At 39.8% G+C, this 26620-nt stretch overlaps 1 protein-coding gene across 10 annotated transcripts in view; it reads right to left on the minus strand.

Moving 5' to 3' along the window:
* The window catches only part of LOC126175285 (solute carrier family 25 member 45-like), a 113009-nt gene that overhangs the window by 48250 nt on the left and 38139 nt on the right, over positions 1 to 26620 (minus strand). For all 10 annotated transcript variants that reach the window (XM_049921953.1, XM_049921961.1, XM_049922018.1 and 7 more), the window contains one exon: positions 5333 to 5445. In XM_049921953.1, coding sequence (XP_049777910.1) covers positions 5333 to 5445 — 113 coding nt within the window. The remainder of the gene's footprint in view (positions 1 to 5332; positions 5446 to 26620) is intronic.

Raw genomic sequence — 26620 nt, forward strand, 5'->3', positions numbered from 1 at the left:
TCCCCTATCCTATGGCTCATACCTCTGTGACCATCCCCATTGTAAGACTTGTCCTATGCACCCTACAGTCACCACCTATACCAGCCCTGTAACTGGCAAAATATATAGTATCAAAGGGAGAACCACTTGTGAAACAGTGCAAGTTGTGTACCAGCTGTTACCTGAACACTATTCAGCCCTTTACATTGGTATGACTATCACCAAGTTATTGGGTAGGATTAATGAGTGTAGACAGAGGGTGCATACTGTTGGCACACATTATCCTGTAGCAGAGAATGGTCTGCAACATTATAGTTGTGACCTCAGTGGCTGATTCACCACACATGCTATCTGGAGTCTTCTCTTCAACAGCAGTTTCTCAGAACTATGCAGGAGGTAACTGGTGTTACAATGTGTCCTTGTTTGTCATCATTCACCTGGGCTTAATTTATGTTAATTTCTTTGGTCTCAGAATTAATTCTCAGTAACTATTCCTTTCTTCACTCCCTTTTAGTTTTGTATACTGAAGAGGCAAAGAAACTGGTACACCTGCCTATGATAATGTAAGGCACCTGTGATCATGCAGAAGTGCTGCAACACGATGTGGTATGGAGTCAACTAACATGAAGTAATGCTGGAGGGAATTGATGCCATGAACCCTGCAGGGCTGTCCATAGATCTGTAAGAGTATGAGAGGGTGGAGATCTGTTCTGAACAGCACATTGCAAGGCATCACAGATATGCTCAATAATGTTCATTTCTGAGGAGTTTGGTGGCCAGCGGAAATATTTAAACTTGGAAGAGTATTCCTGGAGCCACTCCATAGCATTTCGGCACATGTGAGGTGTCATATTGTCCTGCTTGAACTGACCAAGTCCATCAGAATGCACAATAGACATAAATGGATGCAGTAGATCAGACAGTATGCTTACATATATATCACTTGTCAGGATCGCATCTAGACGTATCATAGGTCCAATATCACTCCAACTGCACACTCGCCACATCATTACAGAGCCTCCATCAGCTTGAACAGTCCCCTGCTAACATGCATGGCTCATGGACTCACAAGATTGTCTCTGCACCCATACATGTCCATTCGCTTTATACAATTTGAAACGAGACTCGTCCAACCAGGCAACATGTTTCCAGTTATCAACAGCCCAATGTTGGTGTTGATGAGCCGAAGCTTTGTGTCATGCAGTCATCAAGGGTATACAAGTGGGCCTTCGGCTCTGAAAGCCCATATTGATAGTGTTTCGTAGAATGGTTTGCACGCTGACACTTGTTGATGGCCCAGCATTGAAATCTGAAGCAGTCTGTGGAAGGACTGCACTTCTGTCACATTGAATGATTCTCTTCAGTCATCATTGGTCCCATTCTTGTAGGCTACAGTGACAATGGAGATTTGATGTTTTACTGGATTCCTGATTTCACAGTACACTTAAATGGTTTTATGGGAAAATCCCCATTTCATCATCATTACCTCAGAGTTCCTGTGTCCCATCACTTGTTTGCTGACTATAACACCACATTCAAACTCACTTAAATCTTGATAAGCAGTAATTGTGACAACAGTAACTGATCTAACAACTGTGCCAGACACTTGTTGTCTTATATAGGTGTTGCCAACCTCAGCACCGTATTCTGCCTGTTTACATATCTCTGTATTTGAATACACATGCCGATACCAGTTTCTTTGGTGCTTCAGTGAGTATCTCTTATTTTCTGACCTGTCTATTTTTCTCCACCCTCCACCTCTACCACATATAATACATTTAGCTTTCCACCCTTATTAACTCTTGCATGTTATTTTGCCAGTAATCTTTTTCTTGCTTATTACCATACCTTCCACCTTTAAGTTCTCAGGTCTTCAAATATTGTCTGGTGTAGTGCTGAACAGTCAGTCATTCCTTCTCATCCCATTCAGTAAGTCTCCCCTGACCCTGGGTTCTTGGCAATGTCTCTGAACTCTCCCCATTTCCCAAACCTTACCAGTCCTTTTTCCTTAATCCCTGTTCCATCCTCTTCATCTCTTCTATCATAAGAAGGAGCCACTGACTCTGAAAGCTTCTATGTTTACTTAACATTTAGGTACGTTTTCTCCTGCCACAGCGTTATGAGTATATTTTTTATCTAGCCAGTTACATTATAACAAATAAGAAATCACACAGTAATTACATGAGAAATAAAATCTTGGTAGTGCTCAGAGTTATTCTGCTCAGAACTTAAATATAGTAATGTCTTTCCTACACATTGCAACACCTTGACAGTTACTTTTTCACTAGTTTTGATTTATAGTTGACTTTTTAAAATATATTTTTCTTTGTTCTTCTTTCTGGTGAAGGTAATTTCATCTGATTTATTTATAGTGACATGTTTCTTACAGTTCTGTATTGTTCTTGTTGGTGAGTTTCTTAAGTTAGTGCTATATGGTGACCACTGGACTACCTTTCACTGAACAAACATTTTAAGCACTGTGCTGCACTAAGCTAGTTAGTGGAAAATGTAACAATGTAATTACAAGTATTCTCTGATGTGTGCGTGTTTTTTCTTTTTTTTTTTTGGGGGGGGGGGGGTTGCATACGTCCTGGTTGTGTGGGTGCGCATTTTTGTGAGCATGTACGCATTTCTTATTCGACTAATTTGCACTGACTTTTTATTTATTTCTGTGTGCGACAGAACTAGCAGAAACTTGCCATGATGTATTTGACACAGAAAGATCTATTACAGAATACTCCCAGAGGAGGGTAAGCTATTTTAATTAACCATCCCTGTAAATTTCCTGTTCACACAATATCAGAGTTTCACCTATAACAAAGTCCATAATATAAACACTGTATACCATACCAAAATGCCAATTAGTGTGCACTTCACTGATTGCATTACAACTGACTCTGACCAGGCCTGGGCAGGATTTGTAGAGGGAGCTTCTGGAGACAAGTTCTCTCTATATAGTGGCACTATGGTGGTCACCAGTAATGTTGCACTAACTACTGTTTCCATAGTGATGTCAGGTAGCATTACCATATCTCATTCACCCCAAAGTGACAACTGATGGAGCAAAATGTAGGTGGTCTATGGTCTGGGCGGGACATCCCACTGGACGGAGCAGTAGATCAATGTCCTTGGGCACTGCTGCAGAAGGCCCAGGCAGGATGAGGCTAATGGAAACAACACAGGTTGCCCCACGACTGGAGGGTCTGCCGGGGGCAGAAAATGAGGCAGCTGCTGAGCTGAGTGGTGGAGACGAAGTCAATTTTGTTGGTGCTGTGGAAGTTCATCTGTGAACAACACAGTATACACCACAGAAACATTAAATACTGAGAATATCCTGTGGATCCAGGGTAGATGGCACCTGAACTCATCAGCCCCCACATGAGGCATCCATTTGGAAGGAAGAGGCCTCATTGTCAACATCTGCTGGGGTGAATGCAACATGTCCAAGTGAGTGCAATGAAGGTGACCATGAAGATGCTACATCTACATCTACATCTACATTTATACTCCGCAAGCCACCCAACGGTGTGTGGCGGAGGGCACTTTACGTGCCACTGTCATTATCTCCCTTTCCTGTTCCAGTCGCGTATGGTTCGCGGGAAGAACGACTGTCTGAAAGCCTCTGTGCGCGCTCTAATCTCTCTAATTTTACATTCGTGATCTCCTCGGGAGGTATAAGTAGGGGGAAGCAATATATTCGATACCTCATCCAGAAACGCACCCTCTCGAAACCTGGCGAGCAAGCTACACCGCGATGCAGAGCGCCTCTCTTGCAGAGTCTGCCACTTGAGTTTGTTAAACATCTCCGTAACGCTATCACGGTTACCAAATAACCCTGTGACGAAACGCGCTGTGGCCTTCACCTGTGGAGGCCCTGTAAGTTATTAGAAAATTGCAGAGGCCATTAGGTGCAGTGTTGGACATAATTTCCTTGGAGGAGAGGTTGAACCACAAATAGGTCAAGGATGGTTGCATGAAAGAACAATGGCACAAGTTCCATTTTAGCCCTGTACATGTATTTGTAACTAGAGCTTGAGGTTGTGCCAGATGTCCTCTAGAGTCATACCTGTAATCAAGATCACACCAAAGTATGTGGTTTAATTTGAAATACCTTGTAGCAATTGATCCATGAAATGCTGGAGTATAGGATTGGCTGAAAATATTCCAAAAGGTAACCAATTACGATAGTAAAGGCCATATGACATATTTAACACTAGAGAAGCTTCTGGCGCTGGAACCAAGGAGACTCAAAAATATGCCTCTATGAGGTCAATGTTACTGAATATAGTGCCATATGTAGAGTAACAGAATAGTGGAAACTGTCATGCTGCTGTTCTTACCTCCTTAGCAAATACAGGTGTTAAGATGACTTAATTACATTTAATGCATGTAAAGGTATTTGATTTAAATTTATATTATTACAGCTGCTTATTGCATGGATGTTTGGTTTCTTTGTTTCATGATGAAATGAAGGACAACCAGATATGCCAATGGCAGAGTTTTTGATGCTCTGGCCAGAGATGCTGAACTGTCCACTGCTACAACTGAAGTGACAACCAGCAATAGTGATAAGATCCTGGCAGCAACTGTTGCAAAACTCTGGTTCCATTGGGCATCAGTTGATGCTATTGTAATTTAAATAATCTAACTGTAATTGTAATGAACATGAAATGATAGAGAAGTAAATCTGCAGTTGTCTGCTACTAACAACATACATTTTGACACTGTCTGTCTAATTAGAAGGCAGTAAACTTGTACAGAGCTGAAAGTTAATTTTCCATCTTACTTGCTTATGAAATGATGAAGTAATTTTATTTACAAAGAAATATTAAATGACAGTTTAACACTGTTTATACATTCAGGTATTAGAAGAACTTTTTCAACCATACAAATAGTTTGAGAGTACGATCACCATCTGAGATAATTAAATTTTGGATCAAATTTCATTAGAATAAAGCATCTTTGACTTGCTATTGACTGAATTGCAGTTTCTAGAGAACAAGTAAATGGAACGTTTATTCCACCCAAACCACATTTCAATACAAAGGCTCTGCAAGTTTAACAAAGAAATATGGCAACAAAAATGGAGGTAGCTTTACTGAATAATACTTAGCAATGTTTTGAGCTTATCACAGTGTGTGCAGTCATTTTCAGTACATTATTCAAGTTACGACATGTACTTCATAGACCTTTCCCTGCTATATTTGCTTATAATATAGCAAAATAAGAAATTAATTATGCAGTAGTACTTTCAAAAAAAAAAAAAAAAAAAAAAAAAAAAAAAAAAAAAAAAAAAAAAAAAAAAAAAAGTGTTGCTTCCAACACAAACAATTTTTATGGCCTTCAAACTTACCCCTTCATGTTTGTACGTCCGTCTGATAACATCCACTAGGCCTGTATCGCCCATTAACTGTTGACGCACTTTTATTGTGTCTGCTGGGTGCCCAATTACAATGCCACATATCCCTGTAACAGATTATAATACATGCTTCTTTATAATAAAAAAATTAATTTGATGAAATTTGTAGACAGACATGTGTATATTTCTAACAACTTTTGTTGTCAACATTACAAATTAATGCAACATGCTAGTACCAATAACTGGGTCCTATATGTTGCATTAATTTGTAATGTTAACAACTGCAGTTGTGAGAAACTTATATGATGTGAATGTCAAGTTTTGCAAACATTTCATATGTTACCTTTCTTTCATACAAATTCTAGCTTAATTCTCCAACTTTCAGATCAAAAACACATTACTTTCAAGTTAAAACTGAAGTGTAGATGCCATGTTTCTTGCTAATCATAACAGCAGAAACAGCATCAGTATAATAATATTACATTTTTCTAAAAATACCTTTCATGTTAGACATGATAAATAGTCTCTAATAAAAAATATCACATTAAAAACGCCTAGCCTGACATGAAGCTGTAAGCTCCCTCCAACCATGTATATAAAAAAAAAGACAAATATTTTCCATGTAGATTGGAAAGTTACACCTTCACTATCAGTTAATTGGAAAAATAATTTCCCTGCCATTGCATTACAAAATGCATTATCAGTTAACAGATACAATCAAGCTGGTTCACATCACTGTCCATCGCATCCCTAGACACTTCTTTGCTGATCATTGGGGCTCAATTTGAAGCGGGATCCATCGCCGAAGTTAATTCTACTCCAGTCAATGAGATTCCAGGCCAAAGACATGTCTGTTGATGCCCCAGACAGTGGTGGGATACCAAAATGACTGTTGCTTGCCATATGACCCAACAAACCGGAGTGATGGTCTGGGGTGGCATTTCTTTCCTTAGCAGGGCCCCTTTTAGTGTCATCTGAGGCATCCTTTCAGTGCAGCGATACCTTGATGATATTCTATGTCGCATGGCAAGCCACCCTGGGCTTACATTACAGCAAAATAATGCCCAGCTGCACACAGTGGGAGTTTCTACTGCTTGTGTACTTGCTTGGCAAACCCTACCTTGGGCAGCAAGGTCACCGGATTTTTCTCCAGTTGAGAATGTTTGGAGCATTGTGGGCAGTGCACTCTAATAAACTCAGGATTTTGATGTTCTAATGTGCCAATTTGGCATAATATCCCTTAGGAGGACATTCAATATCTGTATCAATTAATGGCAAGCCAACTGCTTGCATAAGAGCTAGAGATGGAACAATGTGTTATTGACTTCCTCAATCTGTGAAGCTCCTTCTCTTGAATAAATCACCCAGTTCTTCTGAAATTGTAATCACTTGTTTGCTTGTACATGTACATGTACATCACTTATACCAATTTCTAACTCATTTGGGTAATACCTACGCAGCGCAGCTTTTTTTTATGTGGTACTATAGTGGACCTAGTTTCAATCCTTGGGGAACCCCATAAGTTATTTCTATTCAGTCAGAAGCCCACCCACATAGGTCAAATTATTATGTATAACTTTGCACATCCTTTTTGTTAGGTTTGATGATATTATCCACTGTTTTCCTATACCACCAACTCCATAAAACCTCAATTAGCTCAGGAGGCTATTAAGACTCAAACAGTCGAATGCCTTAGGTAAGTCACAGAAAATACCAACAGCTGCTGTTTTGTTATTTAGTACTTGTATATTCTGGGTAGTGAACATTTAAATGGCATTTTCAGTTAAGCAACTCTTCTGAAATGCAAACCATGATTCCCTTTTGTTACTCAGTGGGATACTATTCTAGAATACATCACCTGCTCAGAAATTTTGGAAAATGATGTCAGTAGTGAGATGAGATTGTAGTTGCTGCATCTCTCCTGTTGCCTTTCTTACAAAGGGGTTTAACAATAACAGATGCCAAACTCTGGACAAATTCCCTGAGTTAGTGATCCATTATATGTTTCAGAAACACCATGGCTCATTATATGGGAACAAATACTTAGCACTCTATTGGACACACCATCAAATTGAGAAGTGATTTTTCAGAAGCAAAAGTGGAGGAGGCATCCATAACATTGAATTTCATGTATGTTGCTGTTTCGACATACTGTTTTGGTTTTTCCTCTTGAACAGTTTGTTCTTATATTTTCTACTTCATTTAAGAAATGATTATTAAACAGACCTGCTACCTATGACACCACCTGCAGCTGTTTTATTTAAATCAATAGTGATGTATTCCATTAAGTGGCTGTTTTCCTGTCCCTCATTTTACGACATTCCACAGAGAATTTCCTCCTCTAGAGTAATGGCGAGTAATGAACATGGAAGAAGTAGTGATAGTGTCAGTGGAAGTGGTGGCAGCAAAAATTATCAGTTAAGAAAAGATGAAATTTTATTCTACATACAAGAGCAGAAAATTACAAGGTGTAAATGGAATTGCGAAAGTAGAACAAAAGACATGTTTAAAGGACTTTAGAGCTTAAAATCCAATTGTGCCAAAAAGACCACACAGCTCAACAGAAGGAATAAGGACAAATGGGCAAAGAAGGAGGAAGGAAAGAATATTAAGATTTAACTAACATCTTATTGACAATGAGGTCTTTAGAGACACAGCAAAAGTTTGAATTGGAGAAGTAACTTGGCCATGCCCTTTCAAAAAGAACCTTTCTGGCAGTTGCCTTATGCAGTTTAGGGAAAACCTGAGAAAATATAAATCTGGATGGGGATTTGAGGAATTGTCTTCCTGAATGCAAGTCCAGGATCTTACCATTGTGCCACTTCACTCAGTTGAAGAGAAAAGTAAGGAAAGATGGCAGGAGATGCAAATATATTCATCCTCATTACAGCAAGTATAGGGAAATCTAAAACAACTAAATAAAACCATATTAGAAAAACACAGTGAGAAAATTCGAGGAGAAGATAATGGAAATATACACTACACTGATCAGCATGAAGAACAAAACATGTAAAAAATTATGCGTAATTATCTGTTATATCAAAGTGTAGCACTTTATCCTATACTTTTAGATGGGGAATGTTACTGATATGGTATTGTGAGGAAACAACAATGCATGGAGTAAACATGTCGCTAAGCCCTGAAGATGTTGCAAAAGCTATTGCATTGGTGGAAGATGGTCATAGTGTGCACTACTTTGCAGTGGTATTGGAACTACACTTTTGACATATGCCAGAATCATAAGAAGGTACAGGGAAACTGGAGGCTAAGCAAGGAAACTTGTATCAGGCCCAAGAAGAGCAGCGTATGTAAGAAGATGACCACTTCTTACAACTTCAAGTTCTCTGCCACCGTCTCGTCACTGAAGCATGAAATCAAATCCAAGTTTGAGGGGCCAATGTTAATGAGAGAACTATCTGAAAAAGACTGGAAGAAGCCAATTTTCAATCCTGAAGATTTGCTATGAGCCCAGAACTCACCTGAGAGCATCACACTGCTTGCCTACCTTTTGCAAGGGAATATTGATGCTGAAGAGTACAACAGTGAGTGCACAAATGTTGTTCGCCATTGAGTCCTGATATGGCCTGTGGCAACCTGATGGTAGAGAGTGGGTAAGGAGAAAACCGATTCTCATTCAGGATGCCTTCTGGGTGGTTCCCTAATGGAGTGTGAGGAATCAGTATAACTGCAGAAATGGATTTGATCTTCAAGGAGCATGGGAGCCTTACGGCACATCAGTAAGCCAAGAAAATCCTTTTGGAGCATGTTGCACTCAGCACTATTTACTGATGATGGTTTTACATTAATGCATGACAGTGCATGCCCACATAATCCAAGAAATGTGCAAGAGTTCTTGGATGAACCAGAGATTCACATTAGGGCTTGTTCTATTTGAAGCTCTGATTTAATCTTACTGAGCACATACAGGACCAGCTGGAGAGAAGGGCCCATCAGCACTACTCAGAGACCCTACAAGGCCTATGGTAACCCCCTTGAAAGAATGGGAGGTGATTCCTCAAAAGGACATTGCAGCATTAACCAGGGGCAATCTTGAAAGACTGGATGCCATGATTGGTGCAAGAGCAGATATTAATGCTTTTGAAAATGCATTACCTTTAAAAGCTTCCTCATAATTTGCCTGAAGTGTGATTCCATTCATGTCACTTCCATGTCTCTGGCTTAATTTGTTTATAGTCCCTTTTCTGATAGATTTGTAGATAACTCTACATCATAATATTCTATCACAAAGTACTACTTTAGAGTCATAAAAGTGACAGGAATTTCAAATAAAAATTTACAATAAAATTGTTTCAAGAAATTGCAGTATTCTGTTTTTTATTGTGTCAGTCAGTGTAGAAAGAGGATGGGGGAAGAAAATCATTGGAAGAGAGAGAGGAAACATGGAAGTATAAAATTTCAAGTAATATATTGTAAATATACACAGAACCACCAAGAGACTGGTACAGGCATGTGTATTCAAATATAGAGATATGTAAACAGGCAGAATATGGCGCTGCAGTCAGCAATGCCTATGTTAGACAACATGTATCTGGTGCAGTTGTTAGATCTGTTACTGCCACTTCAATGGCAGGCTGTCAAGATTTAAGTGAGTTTGAACATGGTGTTATAGTTGGCACATGAGCAATGGGACCCAGCATATCTGAGGTAGTGATGAAGTGTGGATTTTCCCATGCAACCATTTCATAATTGTACCATGAATATCAGGAATCTGGTAAAACGTCAAATCTCCAGCATCGCTGCAGGATGGAAAAGATCCTGCAAGAATGGGACCAACAATGACTGAAGAGACTCATTCAATGTGACAGAAGTGCAACTCTTCCGCAAATTGCTGCAGATTTCAATGCTGAGCCATCAACAAGCGTCAGTGTGTGAACCATTTAATGAAACATCATCAACATGGGCTTTCAGAGCCCAAGGCTCACTTGTGTACCCTTGATGACTATATGACACAAAGCTTTACACATCACCTGGGCCTGTCAATACAGACACTGGACTGTTGATGATTGGAAATATGTTGCCTGGTTGGACTAGTCTCATTTCAAATTGTATCAAGTGGATGGACGTGAATGGGTATGGAGACAACCCCATGAATCTATGAACCCTGCATGTCAGTAGATGACTGTACAAACTGGTGGAGGCTCTGTAATGATTTAGGGCTTGTGCAGTTGGAGTCATATGGGATCCCTGATATGTCTTGATATGACTCTGACAGGTGACATGTGCGTAAGCATTATGTCTGACCACCTGCATCCATTCATGTCCCTTGTGCATTCCTACAGACCTGGGCAATTCCATCAGGACAATGCGACATCTCACAAATGCCGAATCGCTATAGGAGCACTCTTCTGAGTTTAAGTACTTCCACTGGCCTCCAAACTCCCCAGATGTGAACATTATTGAGCACATCTGGGATGCCTTGTAACGCGCTGTTCAGAAGAGATCTCCTCCTTCTTGTACTTTTACGGATTTCTGAAAAGCCCTGCATGATTCATGGTGTCAATTCCCTCCAGCACTACTTCAGACATTAGTCAGGTCCATGCCACGTCATGTTGTGGCACTTGTGTGTGCTCATGGAGGCCCTACACAATACTAGACATGTGTACCAGTTTCTTTGGCTCTTCAGTATACATCAACCAGGCCCACAACACCTACAAAGATGCTGCCATCATCAGGGAAACATTGGGCAGAGGTTGTCAAGTTCTCTCAACTGTGCTCTGAACTGCAGATATGCTCAGTCTTCAAAAAGCACATGAACTATACTGAGAACTTGGATAGCTTCTTGTCATATACCAGTTCTGCTGTAATATCTGCACAACATTTTATGTGGACATGACAACCGATCAACTGTCCATATTAATGAATGGCGACCGCCAAGCTGCGGCCAGGAGCAGAGTTGATCATGCAGTACCACACATATTGCCATACACAACATGATCAATTTCAATGGGCACTTCACAACCCACATGATCTGGATTCTGCCCCACCAGTCTCTCTGAATTAAGTAGATGGGAATTTTCCTTGCAACACATACTGCAAACTGTAATCCTCCTGGCCTCAACCCCCTGCCCACACCCACTTCCTCCCTGCTCCAGGTTCCCAACTTCATTCATCATGCATCCATACAGTCTTCATCATAGTCTCCTCTGCCTCTGTTCCATCTCCCCATCCCAATCCACACTTCACATCATCATATGCAGAGAGAGAGAGAGAGAGAGAGAGAGAATGCATAGAAGTGCACTGTCTTTCTCTGTATCTCTGGGAAAGGTATCATCTAAAAGCTAGTAAAATTCTCAGTCTTATATGTGTATCTTTTAAAGCCTCAGCACCTGAACTAGCTCTAGACTTACATGTCAAGCATAGCAGTGAACAAGAAGTACAGGTCTATAGTATTGTACACACAATTCTTTTCATTGATCAGTTGTGTGTTCAACACCAAACAGATTTTGCAGCCATACTCATGCACTTTCTCACTTATCTTCTCAGAATCCAATTCCTTTTTTATTGTTCTTTTCTTTTCTTCCAGTAATCTTTCATCTGTTCACTATGATCTTTCGTCCTGTTCTCTGTTCACCTCAGACCAGTTCTTCTCCTCTCTCGTCCTTAGAAACCTTCTATATCAATATTTTTCTCATTAACACTTTTCTGTCAGTTGTATCTTCAGCTTTTATATGGATCCAACTTATTGTTGACCTTTTATCTCACAAATATTGAATATCTTTTTGGTTAATCTACTGTCTTCCATTCAGTATAAATGTCCAAAAAATACCAATCTTCTTTGTCTCATTATTTCATGTATGTTCTGAATGTTTTAATAAATTTCATTGTTACTTCATAATTTCCAACCTTCCATAGTTTTTTGTTGGCCAAATATTTTTCCAAATGATTCACCATTCTAGTCTTTCTAATTTATTTAAATGTAGTTTAATGCTATATACTTCCTTCCATAGAGACATTCTGGCTTTACTACTGTATTGTACTACCTTGTTTTTGCATTTTTAGACAAGCATTTTTTTATTGTGACATTCTTTAATAATTATACCGTATGCTCTTCCCATTTTATGTATTCTTTTCTCAATAGCATCTTTTTCCATACCATTTTCTTGGATTATCTCCCCCAAAATATTTTCCTTTTTTACCTTCTCTATTTTTGCCAATATCAATTTTTATGAATTTCAGTGTATTTTTAATGCTTGTTTAACTTCATTTATTTATCTTTTATGCAGAAATTCTTAAGTCAGTCCTACAGGATATTTATTATGAAAGACAGCAGACGTCACATTTTCAGAAAGTACAGCAAAGTCATCTGCAAATCGAGACAGTTTATTTCAACATTTTTGTTTTCCCTTCTCAACCTTGTTGGTGAGCTCACATGTTCATTTAGATTTTCATTCCAAATTCTCACTCTTTTTCTAGAATGCAATTAAAAAGAATTTGGGACTCTCCATCAGATTTCCATACACCTGTGGTTATTTCAAAGAGCTGAGACTTTTCACACAAAATTTCACTTTCTGTTTTTCATGAACTACATTTGCTAATTTAGGCTTTATACCAACTTCTCAGAATATTTTATCTATAGTTTTACTGTCTACAGAATCAAAGTCCTTTTTGAAATCAACAAACATTGCTATAATATCTTTCATATTCAGTAATTGGGGTGAATTATTGACTTCAGATACATTCATAACTTGTTTAATTATATTAGCACCATTTTATTACTATTTATTGTATAAAAGTAATTATCATTCTTTAAGAAACAGGGATGTAAAAAGTACTACACATGTAAAACCCTGGTTCAGTGTAAGAGTGTGTTGTAAGGTACAATCTTGTCAGGTAAAAATAATTAAATAAATAACCAAACTGAGACTACAAAAAGATCAATATTAAAATTTACCTAATAAAGAAATATTACCTAAATCTTTGTTAAGGTTAAAGACAATATTAACTGTTTCCATATTCTAGAATATTCGATGTTTGTATCAATAGCAGCACTCTCTGTCAAGGAGGCAGTTCCATTCTGTCTGTATGTTGGTGTCCATAATAAATGTGCTTTCAGTGCTAAGTGCTGTACGTCACTGATGACCCTGTTTCAAATTTGGACTTGATTGTGTTTATAATGTGGGATTGTTTGATGGAGACACCAGGTACTTCAAAACATGTACATTATATTGGCTTCAATTAGGCAACTTAAAACACACTGGCTACATGAACTGAAACTGCAATACAAGCAGTGCATCATTCTTAAGGTCCATAGGATGGCACAGCCCAACGGTAATTTGCAGACTCAATGGTTTGTCCCTATGCCACATTGTGAATCCAAGTAAGAGATGTACCAAGGTTTTCTGGTAAAGGATGTCATGACAACAGAGGAATTAATCAAGTGGGGCCAAGACATTTGGGGGAAAAAAGCTTCCCAAACGGGTCGCTATAGCAGTTGTGGAATACTGCTATGACCTCACCACTCTTATATGTCAGGTAGTAAGGGAAGAAATACAGCAGTTTATGGCAGTGAAAAATATCAGACCAAGAATGCAAGAAATAGCTGTTATGAACCTTTAAGACGAGGCGTGTCAGTCTTCAGCATCAATCTTGGCCACCAGACAAAAGTGCCAATGAAGAATGGACTCTGCCATGTTGGACTTATACCACAGCCATCAAACACTAACTCAGTATCTGACCAACACAAGTACAACCAACTCCTCTGCCAAGTACAACACCCCACAGAAAAACAGACATCTTGAGGACAGAGGACAACATCCTAATATGTTCCCATTCTGTACACCCTAGACACATTGCACACTGATGCTGCAGAGGAAAAAGACAAATGTTCAATGAATATTATGCAACATAATGTCAACCATCACAACAGACCTACTCACAGCCATTGCCTGCAGATGATTCTATTTGACCTGTGGAAGGTAGCCCATCGTCTATCTGGATTACCGTGACAGAAGGGGTGAGCAGCAATCTGTGGCTGTTTGCTGTTGATGCTGAGAAGTGCAGGAAGCTTTGTGGTTTAGTGGCTGTAGGAGGATACAAGATGACAGACAGAATTTGTAGATGGTGTGAGGAATGGCAGCTTGCTCTGAATGTAGAAAAAATGTAAGTTAATGCAGGTGTGTAGGAAAAACAATCTTGTCAACTATTATAGAAAGGATAGGTAGCTACTTACTGTAAAAATGACACACTGAGGTGCATACAGGAACAATGAAAAGACTGTTAGAAATTGAGCTTTTGGCCAAAGCCTTATCAGTAAAGAAAAACACACACACATTCACACAAGCAAGCACAACTCACACACACGACTGCTATCTCTGTCAGCTCAGGCCAGACAGAAACTGAAAAGCATCGAACAGTAGCAACAGAACATAGTGGAGTGAGGAGGGGAAGGGATAGCAGAGTATGGGTGGGGGAAGAGGAAACAGTGCTGCCTGGCAGAGTGCGGAGGGACTAGAAGTGGGAGTGGGAGGGGGGGGGGGGGGGGAGTATAAAAAATAGTGAAAAGGAGAGGAGCAGAGAAGACGGGTGTATTGGCAGAGAGCAGTGCACAATAAAAATAAAGGTGAGGGGACATGAGTTTTGAGGAGATGATAGGACAGATGAAGCGGAAACTATCTGACAGAGGGTATGGGGACAGTAGGTTACCATAGGTTGAGCACAGGAAGATTTCAGGTGCAGAGAACACATTGTAAGGATAACTCCCATTGGAGCTGTTCAGAAAAGCTGTTGATGGAGAGGAGGATCCATATGGCCCAGGTTGTGAAGCAGCCACTGAAATGAAGCATGTAATATTCACATGCATGTTATGCAACAGGTTGGTCCACTTCACTCTTGGCCATAGTTTGGTGGTGATCCTTGCTGCGCGGGATTAGCCGAGCAGCCTAAGGCGCTGCAGTCATGGACTGTGCTGCTGATCCTGGCGGAGGTTCAAGTCCTCCCTCGGGCATGGGTGTATGTGTTTGTCCTTAGGATACTTTAGGTTAAGTAGTGTGTAATCTTAGGGACTGATGACCTTAGCAGTTAAGTCCCATAAGATTTCACACACATTTGAACATTTTTGGTGGTGATCCTTCCTCCTGTTGGATGGCTGATTGATGGTCAAAGCAATATAAAAATCTGAGCATGTTTGCATCAGAGCTATTACACAAACTGGTTGCTTCCACAGGTGGCCCATCCGCTGATGTGGTAGGATAAGCCTGTGACAGGACTGGAATAGGAAGTGCTGAGTGGGTGTACTGGGCAGTTCTAACACCCGGGTCTTCCACAGGGTACTACATGCCACGTGGAATTGCCACCAATGCCAAACCAACACATTCAAGCACTTTTACTGGATGGAGAAAAGCTAAAATTTAAAAAAAATGATTTTTGCAGTTCCTCCAAGGAGGACAAACACTTTCTTTATCTAGACAAGATGTTAACTAGGACTTCGTTACATTTAGAAGCATAGTCTCAGGAGGATTTGAGAATGTGAAGAAAGCACATAGTGATGCTGTCCATTGCATCCAGGATTATGTGAATCAGCAGTGGCTGATAATGGAGCAGAGAAATCTTGCAGATGCTCAAGATGTTCCACCCACAGACTTCAAGAAAAACCGCCTGAGAAAATACAGGTCAGCGACAATGATGTCAATGCAACACTGTGTTACCTGTGCTCTGTCATTTGTGGACCAGCCTCCAGCTGTGAGTGGTGTCAGAGACAATACTGTGCGTAAAATCAATACTGTAGCAGAATCCACAGTCTTCCACAAGGTTTAATGTATGGCACCAGACAAGTTATGTGCTACAAAGGCAGCAATCAATGAATTGTCACAGTTGAGGATTATGCAACTTTTGGATAGCACTTGGGCCTCCCTTATTCACTTGGTTCTAAAAAATAATTCCTATAGATTGTGTGGGGACTGTTAGGTCCTGAATGCTTGTATGGTGACAGATGGATACTCCATACCAAACATTCAGGATTTTGTACACACATTAGCCAATGTGTCAATTTTCAGTGTCCTCAACTGTCAAAGGGCATGCTTACGCATTCCTTTAGCCTTGAAAGACACACCAAAAATGCCATTATTATGCCTGTGGACTGTACAAATTTCTTTTCATGCCACTTGGTTTAAATTAGGCTGCCCAGATATGGCAGCATTTATTCAACAAGGTCCTCCATAAGTTTTCTTTCTACTTCCCTTACTTGAACAACATTCCTATATTCTCAGCATCTTCATAAGAGCATGAAGAGGATCTGGGGAAAATCTTTGAAGTGCTAGAGACATTTGTAATACAGGGCATTAAGTAAATAATGCAACACTTTTTTTTATTGGCCAATTTTGCCTGAAAAATACGGACTTTGTTGTGGAACACCATGGAATATTCACACTTCAGTGCCTATAGTTTCGTGAAGTTTCAGTAGGTAGCAGTGCTATACGTAGCCTTCAAAATGATGTCTGTAGTGGAGGTGCATCCCAGGCAGAGAGCTGTAATTGAATTTCTCTTGGCAGAAAAGCAGAGTATTGCAGATATTCATAGGAGTTTGAACAATGTTATGGAGACTGGCAGTGAACAGAAGCACAGTGAGTCACTGGATGAGGTGTCTGTTATCATCTCAACAAAATCATGCAAACCTGCTCTATCTCTTGTATGGATGCCAACTGCACACAGCTGTGACAACTGCAGTGTTGCAGTTTGTAAACTCTCTCACTTGAGGTGATCGATGGACCACAACCAAACACCTCGCTGGTCAACTGGACACTCGTCCACCAGATGGGGTACCCAAAGGTGTGTGCCCACCAGATTCTCTGCTGGCAAACAGAAGGCCTTAAGAAGCAACAGAGAGCCATCTGTGTGGAACTGCTTTTGTGTTACAAGACTGTTTGTGACAACTTTTTGTTGAATATCATTGCAGGTGATGGTGCATGGGTTCATCACTTCGAACTGGAAACAAAATGGCAATCCATGGAGTGGTGCTACACCATCTCTCCTACAAAGAAACAGCTCAAAGCTGAGCCCTCAGCTGGTAAAGTAACAGGACTCTGAAGGGGTTATTCTGTTTGATGTCCTCCCTCGTGGTGGCACAATTAACTCTGAAGTGTATTGTGCTACCCTTCTTCTTCTTCTTCTTCTTCTTCTTCCATTGGCACTACATCCTGGGGTGTGGTTTGGCCTCCTCAATTTTCTGCCATTCCTCTCTAGACTTTGCCGTTGACCTCCAGTTATGGCAACCGATGCTTTCCTTGCAGAATCTGTCTCATCAAGTCACATGTTCAGCCCATCTAAATCTACACTGCTTTATGAAATTGACCACATCATCCTCCTTATAGTAGTCATAAAGTTCATCATTCCTTCACCTCCTCCAGGTCCCATTTTCATATAAAGGTCCAAAAATACTCCTCAATATACTTCTTTCATGTCATCTCAGTTTGTTTTCACCCTGCTTTGTCATTGTCCATGTTTCTGAGCTGTAAATAAGTACTGGGCATATCAGCGTTAGTAAAGTCGGAACTTAGTCCCTCGTGATAGAAGCTTGGATTTAAAATGTTGCAACATTCCAAAGTAGCATCGGTTAGAAGCACTTATGTGAGCCATAATTTCAGTACAGGTGGTGCCATTTTCTTCTATCTTTGAGCCCAGATAGGTGAAACATTCTACTCACTCAAATGTCATTCGATCAAGGGTTGTCGGCTGTAAGGATTGGTTAGTGCCATTATACATTTACTTCATTTTTCCTTCATTAATTCTCAGGCCCCTCTTTTCCGCACTCTGTTTTAGAGCTGAAAATGCACTTTGTAGATCTCTAAGTGTTCTGCTCTTTAAATCCACGTCATCTGCATATCCCGGCAATTGTACAGACCTATAGTTGATAGTACCTCTTGTCTGAATACCTGATTCACATTCCACTGTTTCAAGTGCCATGTTGAAAAGTAAGCAGGAAACTCCATCTCCTTGCCTTATCCCAGTTTGAGTGGGAAACTGAGGTGATAGCCTGGACTGCACTTGCACAGTACACTGGGGGTACTTCAGGGTTACCTCTATTAAACACACCTACTTTCCGGGCACTCAAAATTCCTTCACTGCCTCAGAGTTTGGCCCAGTTTATTGTGTCATATGAAGATTTAAAGTCAATGAAAATATGGTGCACACCAACATTGAATTCACTGGTCTTTTCTGCTATTTGTTGGAGAGTAAATATCTGGTTTACAGTTGACTTTCCTGGTCTGAACCTGCACCCCTTGATAGCTTCTAATAATGTCTTCTGCTGTAGGTGAAAGTCTATTAAACAGGATACTTGATAGTATTTTATATACAACATTTAAGAGTGTTATGCCCCTGTAATAGCTGCATTCAAATAGATCTCCTTTCTTATGCACCATACATACTATTCCTACTTTCCATTCTTCTGGCAACTCTTCCTTTTCCCAGATGAGGCACACAATCTTGGAGATCCTATGATTTAGCCCAACTCCTCCAGCTTTCAATAGTTCATATGTTATATTATCAGTCCCTGGTGCTTTATTGTTCTTTGATCAGGCAACTGCTTTGTTCACTTCTCCTTGGGAAAGGGGGAGATACTATGGCATCATCTTCTGGAGAGACTGGGATATCTTCAATAGGGGACTCTGAAGCATCCAACAGGTCACTGAAATACTCTACTCAATACCCCTTAATAATTAGTTAGTAATGTCCCATAAAATTTTCTAACATCATTTGTTTTTCGAATTGTTTCCGGTTCTTCAATCTGCTTTCTTTCTCATTCCCTTTTCTTTCTCCAATACAGTTCCTTCTCTTCTTTCCTTTTTTCTTGATAATTTCTTACTGCTAGATGAGTATATGATTTCTCAGGCATTTTCCTGTATGACAGATTTTTCTCCTGACTTATTCTCTTACATTCTTCATCAGATCAGGAATTCCTTGGTTGTTTTCCTTCTTTCCCTAGCACTTCTTCTGCTGCCTTAATGACTGCATCCCTGCAAGCATTCCATTCCTGATCCAGATTATCACTTAAACTAGGGATGTATAATGAAAGATTCTCAGTAACCTTCTCAGAGTATGTTTTAGAGATATCTTCATTTTTTTAGCTTTGATACCATGTACTTACTTTGAGGTGTTCCTTTGACTTTTCTTGAATTTGATATTCTAGCTCTTAGTTTCACAATTACAAGGTAGTGGTCTGAATCTACAATAACTCCTGTGTCAGTACGTAAATCTAGTGAGGCATCACAACAAAATCATGCAAACCTGTCTATCTTCCATATGGTAGCTGACTGCACACAGCTGTGACAGCTGCAGTTTTGCAACTTGTGGATACTCTCACTTGAGATGATCGACGGATCACAATCAAACACCTCACTGCTCAACTGGACATCTCTGTTGGTAGTGCTGACACATTCATCCACCAGACGGGTACTCAAATGTGTGCGCCCACTGGATTTCCCGCCACCAAACAGAAGACCATAAGGAGCAACAAAGAGCTACCTGTGTGGAATTGCTTTTGCGTTACAAGGCTGATAGTGACAACTTTTTTGTTGAATATCATTGCAGGTGATGAAGCATGGGTTTATCACTTCAAACCAGGAACAAAATGGCAATCCATGGAGTGGTCCCACTCCATCTCTCCTCCAAAGAAAAAGCTTAAAGCTGTGTGTCATGGCTATGGTCTTCTGGGACTCTGAAGGGGTTGTTTGTTTGATGTCCTCCCTCATGGTGGCACAATCAACTCTGAAGTGTATTGTGCTACCCTGGGGAAGCTAAAGCGATGACTTTAGAGTGTTCTTCACCACAAAAATGCAAATGAACTTCTCATTCTCCATGAAAAAGCAAGGCTTCACCTAAGACTGGGCATCTGAGAGGACCTTGCAAAACTTCACTGGACTGTTCTTCCTCATCCACCTGACGGAATGGATCTCACACCTTCTCACTTCCAGCTGTCTGCCCCAATGAAAGATACACTCAATGGGAAGCAGTGCATGGATAATGGGGAAGTTATTGATGCATCAAGATGTTGGCTTGATGTCGACCAGTAGAATGGCACCATGTGGGAATACAGACTCTCCCAGTAAAGTGGTAAAAGTCATTGCACTGAATGGAGATTATGTTGAAAAAATAGGGCTTTGTAGCCCAAAGAATGGGGAGTAATATGGTGTACTGGAATCCTAAATAAAACCACCCTGCTTTCAGACAAAATGTGTGTTGCATTACTTACTGAACACTTCTCATATTTGACAAAAATGGAAAGTGCCACCTGTGCAGGCAGGAAGTTACCGTTTTAGGCCACTAAGCAATTTGTACAGCACTTGGCCAACACAAGAGCAAATTAAACTCATGAAGCGGATGACTCAACTGATAACTTTTCACAAACTATGAAGTTTCCTGGGGATTGTAAACTTCTACTGCTGCCATATACATTAACTAATATTTTAGCCAGCAAGAATGTTCATGACAAGCAGACTCTGAAGTAGCATGAGCAGATGCAACAAATATTTGATTCAATGAAAGGTTACCTCCACCAAGCAGCAACCCTGGTACATCCCTTGCCTTCAGCACACATATATTTCAAAGGATGCCAGTGGCACTGCCCTTGTTGCAGTTTTACAACATATGACAGAAGGTCAACAACAACCACTCTGATTATTTTCTCAGAAACTCATGGAATCACAGTGAAAATGGTCAGCTTGACAAAGGGTTATTGGCACTCTATGAAACAGTCCAACATTTTTGTGATGGCATTAAAGGATTAAAGGATGCCCACTAACAATTTTCACAAATAATTAATTGGGTGGTGGTGCAGGCTATACTCAGTCCAGGAATGGCTGGTACACTCCACTGGTTCTCTCACTGCAGTCTTACAGGATCATTCACAACAACATTCATTATACTAAGGGAGCAGACAATGTAGTGCTCAAGTTTCTCTCTCATATCAACTCAGTGAGTGCCAATATAGATGATGAATTGGCTGAAGTGTAGCAGCACAACCTGCAAATTGCAGCACTTCTGCAAGACAGCATCACCAAATTGATACTGGAACAAGCAACAATCTTTAGTATGAACAAACAACTTTGGTGTGGTATGTCACGTCATAGGTTATGTCCAGTTATTCCACAAAAATTCTGCAAAGTGATTTTTGTTGATTAGTACAGTATGTTGCATGCTGGAACTGGACCAATCACCAGGCTGGTCAGAGTTTCATGTGACCTAATGTGAAATCTGTCTTCAGGGAGTAAACATGATCATGCATCAACTGCTAGGGCAGCAAGGCCAAACGTCAAGCATTTCTGAAACATGACACAAATACAATACCAAAGGGCTCATACAACACACACACTTCAGCCTAGTGGGAACAGTACATAAAATAAGGGAAAGGCAATCACTCACTTATAGTGGATCAATGTGTGGAGCACAGAAAGACATAACATTTGAACACTAGCTCTTTTTTTAGCAATAGTATACGCATTGAAGCAGTGGTACCTCTACCAGAATTCAACAGCTATGGTTATATCCTGCCAGCAATAGACACTGCCACAACTTGGGTAGAGGCCTTTTGGTGGATATGACAGCAGAGAGTACAGTTCTGGCTTTCCTACAGATGCTGATAGCAAGGTTCATCTGTCTTAAGTCAGTCACCACAGACAAAGGATGCCAATTCAAATCACACCTTGTGACAGTTTGCCTTCTTTATTTCTTCATTTGTTGTCCTTGGTGTTGATGTACTGCATTGTGATACTGTCTGAAAAATGGGGTGTGGAAGTACAACACTGACTACTTTAAATAATATAGTCGACAGGTACACAGTTGTATTTCACAGAAGTTTACCTTCATTGTTCACAACCCCCCCCCCCCCCCCCCATAATACACATTTATATATGGCCAGTGCACTATTGTTTTAACTTTCCAAAAGCCTCATTAATAGTTTGCAGGCAAAGCTCCACATACTGCTACAATAGTTTACTAGTGAACATCTACAAACAGTAAAAACCTAACCACAAAGTTCACAGTTCTTGAAGAATATAAAGGTACATATGGAGCAGACACTCATTGTTTTAACTCATGGCCTAATTGTGTTACACTTATTTCACAGATGCATTGTTGTTAATCTAACCAACACAGGTTGCTCGGCTGAAACTTGGCTGTGGAGTGACTGTCTCAGAACCAAAATATCCTCACAATAATAGGTACTGAAACTTCACATTGTCCAATGTTTAATTTACAGAAATTACAATTACAACTTAACTCATTAAATTAACTGAATACATCAAAAAATTCAGTCTTTTCAACAGTTTCTTCTACTACAAGAGTTGGGCCTAATTATTTGTTTAAATCATGAAATTAACAAATATAAGTATGCAAAAACAATAATTTGGACAAAACTGTTAATTACCTCAGAATTAATTAAGAGCCAGCTTTGCTAACATGTTTTCGAGTAGAGCCAAATAGTTCCTTTAAGAATACTATTAGTTGTTCCTCCAAATGTTTATAATTAGTACAGAAATTATATTTGTTTATACATCAACAATAGAATTTAAGTTATGAATCAATTACTGATTTCACCCTACAACAAAAGATACTAACTAGGCATAGTCAAAATAAATTAGAAAATTAATTACATACATAAAACTAAGCACAAAATTAGATCTGGTGTTATATTCTGTAAAATTGAGGGCCAACCTTCCTCTTTTATGAAAATGCAGATTATATGCATGTATGTTAATGATAATTAGTTAAAAGTGAAAAAATGAATTCCAAGGAGGCAGATGACAAAACAAGAGGGGAAGTAAAAATATCCCAGCTTGCTTTGTCACAACCTATTCTCTAAACTGTACAAATTGTACAGTGTTCAATGCTTTCAGACAACAGCATACCATTCCCAACGTAATGGCCTTGAAATTCTCACTCCACACTTAAGACAGTACTAATGTAACACATTGGCCAGTGGACTGAAGCACTGCCTTGGATGCTGGTCCTCCTTGGGGTATGCCTACAAAGCAGATTTACAAGCATCCATGGCAGATATTTTATGCAGAGTATGCCTTGTTCTCACAGTAGATGTTATGAATCCTGTTCCACCATCTGCTGACACTGTGTTACTGGAATTGGTAAGGCAAATCAAGTGATATATTGCTCATGTCAACACACCTCCTCTACAACCTCATGGTGATCATAAAATGTTGGCAGATCGTGCACAAGTACTGCTTCGCTAAGGCAATATTCACATCTGCAACCGTCTTACACTGGTCAACATTATTCACACCTGCAACCGTCTTTCACTGGTCAACATAGGGTCCAAGAACAAGATGAACAGACATTCTACATCTATGTCTATACTCTGCAAACCACTGTGAAGTGCATGGTAGAGGTTAAATCCCATTGTACCAGTTATTAGGGTTTCTTCCCATTCCATTCACATATGCAGCACAGGAAGAAAGATTGATTGAATGCCTATGTGCATGCTGTATGTATTCTAATCTTATCCTTGTGATCCCAATGTGCATGATACCATTTAAAACCAGTTCTTGAAACATTGTTAGAGGACTTCCTTGGAATAGTTTACATCTATCTACAAGAGTCTGCCAGTTCAGTAAATTCATGTACAAATTCAGTGCCATTTTGAAAGTCTAGATTAGCATATTTTACTGTTTGCATTGCTTCTGCATAATTTTTCATTGATTGTATCAATACCTATTTGTATTGTGATATACTGTGAAATTTTGAAGAGCTGCGAGGGCCACAGTATAGTCTTACTGTTATTGTCAATTGTAGGCTTAAGCTTATTTATGCTCTCTTAAAGTTTTTGAAAACAGTAGACCTATCCTCATTCAAAATAATCATTCTCTAATTTCGTTGTATAATTATATGAGAAATGGTTGCTTCTGAGAATTTTCAGATGCTTACAAAACTATATTTTTGTAAGTTTACCGATACAAGGGTTTTGGATATGTAAGTTATTTCATAGCAAATCAGCATTTGTGGTACACAGTTACTGCCAAAGAATACATCACCCCTGAATTTCAAAGTATTTCAGTGAAGATAAATATGCATATTTGAGAACTTCCAGAAGCTACCATTGTCTTTTGCATAATCTAATTTGTAATAAATAGGCATTTGTGATTTGGTTACTGTAACAGATATGCTAACCAACATATCGTATGAGATCTAGTTTTCCCTTAAAGAGGAGTAGCCATATATACAATCAACAGTCATAGTAAATTAATAGTAAATCAATTCTGTTTTTGAGTTTGCTAACAACTGTAATTAACCTCAAAACGTTTTAGGAAACTAGTAATTTTTACCACAGATTTTTCTGTCACCTTTTCAGAAATCTCATTTTGTGTATTTGCTTCAATTATTAAAGGGAATTAGCAACTTTTTAGCTGAACAGATTAAAAGATGATCAGCAGGCTTAATTTGAAGTTATTTGTTCACTCTCGTGTAATATATGGCACCAGTTAAAAATGCAGCCATTCAGTATGTTGAAGAGACTGTTCTAGCAGCCATTTATGGATACAGTGCAACCAACTGCAGAGTGTGGTGCACATTGGAACAAATTATGCCTGACGACTGCACTCTGAGTCATACATTTGTCATTCCAGTGACTGGTAGAGAAGTTTGAGAAGACCAGCCTTGCACATTGTCCCCAGAACTGATTGTGGTCCTCTTGTTCTGAGTCAATGGAAGGACTGAGCCAGAGACTTCAAAGGTTCAGTGACAAGCTAAGCTGCGACATCCTGGACATGTGCTGTTGGGTTGAGAACTGTGGGTCCCCCTAAATGGGTCAGGTGTGGACTACACATCAGAGGCTGCTAAGTAGGTAGCACAGGGGTTTTTTTTTTTTAATAAGCAACTCTCCATACAATACAGATAACAATACCTGTAGGAAACCCAGAAGTATTGGTGTAAGATTGAAAGAAATGCCTCCCACAGGTGAGAGTATTAAAATCCTAGTGGTTAACTGCCAAAGCATTCACAACAAAGTATCAGAGGTTGAGGTTCACCTGAAAAGTTGTGAAGCTCACATAATACTTGCTACAGAAAGGTGACTGAAGCATGAAATTGATAGCAGTGAGATTTTTGGGGAAAATTTAAGTATACATCCAAGGGATAGGTGAATACTTATAAATGGGAAATCTTCCATAGTTTCCTCTCACTTTCTGAAACCAGTTTAGAACCCAGAAGAGGATATTGGACGTCTGCCTGAAATATAGATCTTACAAGCTGACACACCCTCTGAAGAGTTTCATCACCATTTTCCTCTCATGGAAATTGTCAACATTGAAACACCACTCTCACAACAGGATGACACCAACCACATCCCTCATTCTTGTTACGGCTGTGTCTTTAGGGCCCCATAGTAACTGAGTCAACACATGTGGGAGTAGGGCTACCACCTCATAACCATGCAGAAATGGTCACAAAATGCTCCACTTGGCAGCCTGCAACAGAACGATAGCTGTAGGAGACCCAGAAGTATCAGTGTAATATCAAAAGAAATGACTCCCTCAGGTGAGTGGGCAGGGGTGGGAGATCCCTCTATGGGGATTTCGTACTGATCATCAAAATCAATTGTGCACACAGTGACCTTAGTAGGTCTCTTTGGTGTGCTATTTCATATCTGCTGTTAAATAGTGATTCAGTCTACTCTTTGAATCCAGCTTATGATAACCTGTTTGTATGACTGCATGCATGCGCTATTTGTAATAAAGTATCACAGTTTCATCCTCCTATCTGCACAATTATTTTCTAGTTCAATTGTGAACTTAAGGCTGGAGTGGTTGAGTTCAGATGGTCAAGAAACTCGTGCAGTTCTTCCCAGCCATGTGGCCAGATGACAAATGTGTCATCAACGTACCTAAGGAAACAGGTTGACTTGTAGGCAGCGGTCGTAAGTGCCACATCCTCAAATCTCTCCATAAACAGATTTGCCACTACCAGAGATAAGGGACTACCCATCACCACTCCTTCAGTCTGTTCATAAAATTGGCCTCCACATAGGAAATAGGTCGATGTGATATGCTTGAAAAGGTCCAACACAGCTCCACCAAATTTTTCACTGACTAAATTGAGTATGTCCTGAAGTGGTACCCTAGTGAACAGAGACTCAACATCGAAGCTGACCATGGTGTCTTTGTTAGAGATTCGTAGGTTTTTGAGATGTTCCATGAAGTCTGATGAGTTGCACATGTGGTGGACGCACTTTCCCACATACGGTGCTAACATCTTCTTAAGGTGGGTGGCTGCGAAGTTGAGGCCCATTCCGAGTACTTTTAAGGTGGCATCTTCTAATGGGCG

The sequence above is a fragment of the Schistocerca cancellata genome, chromosome 1 (genome assembly GCF_023864275.1).
Source record: "Schistocerca cancellata isolate TAMUIC-IGC-003103 chromosome 1, iqSchCanc2.1, whole genome shotgun sequence".
NCBI lineage: Eukaryota > Metazoa > Arthropoda > Insecta > Orthoptera > Acrididae > Schistocerca > Schistocerca cancellata.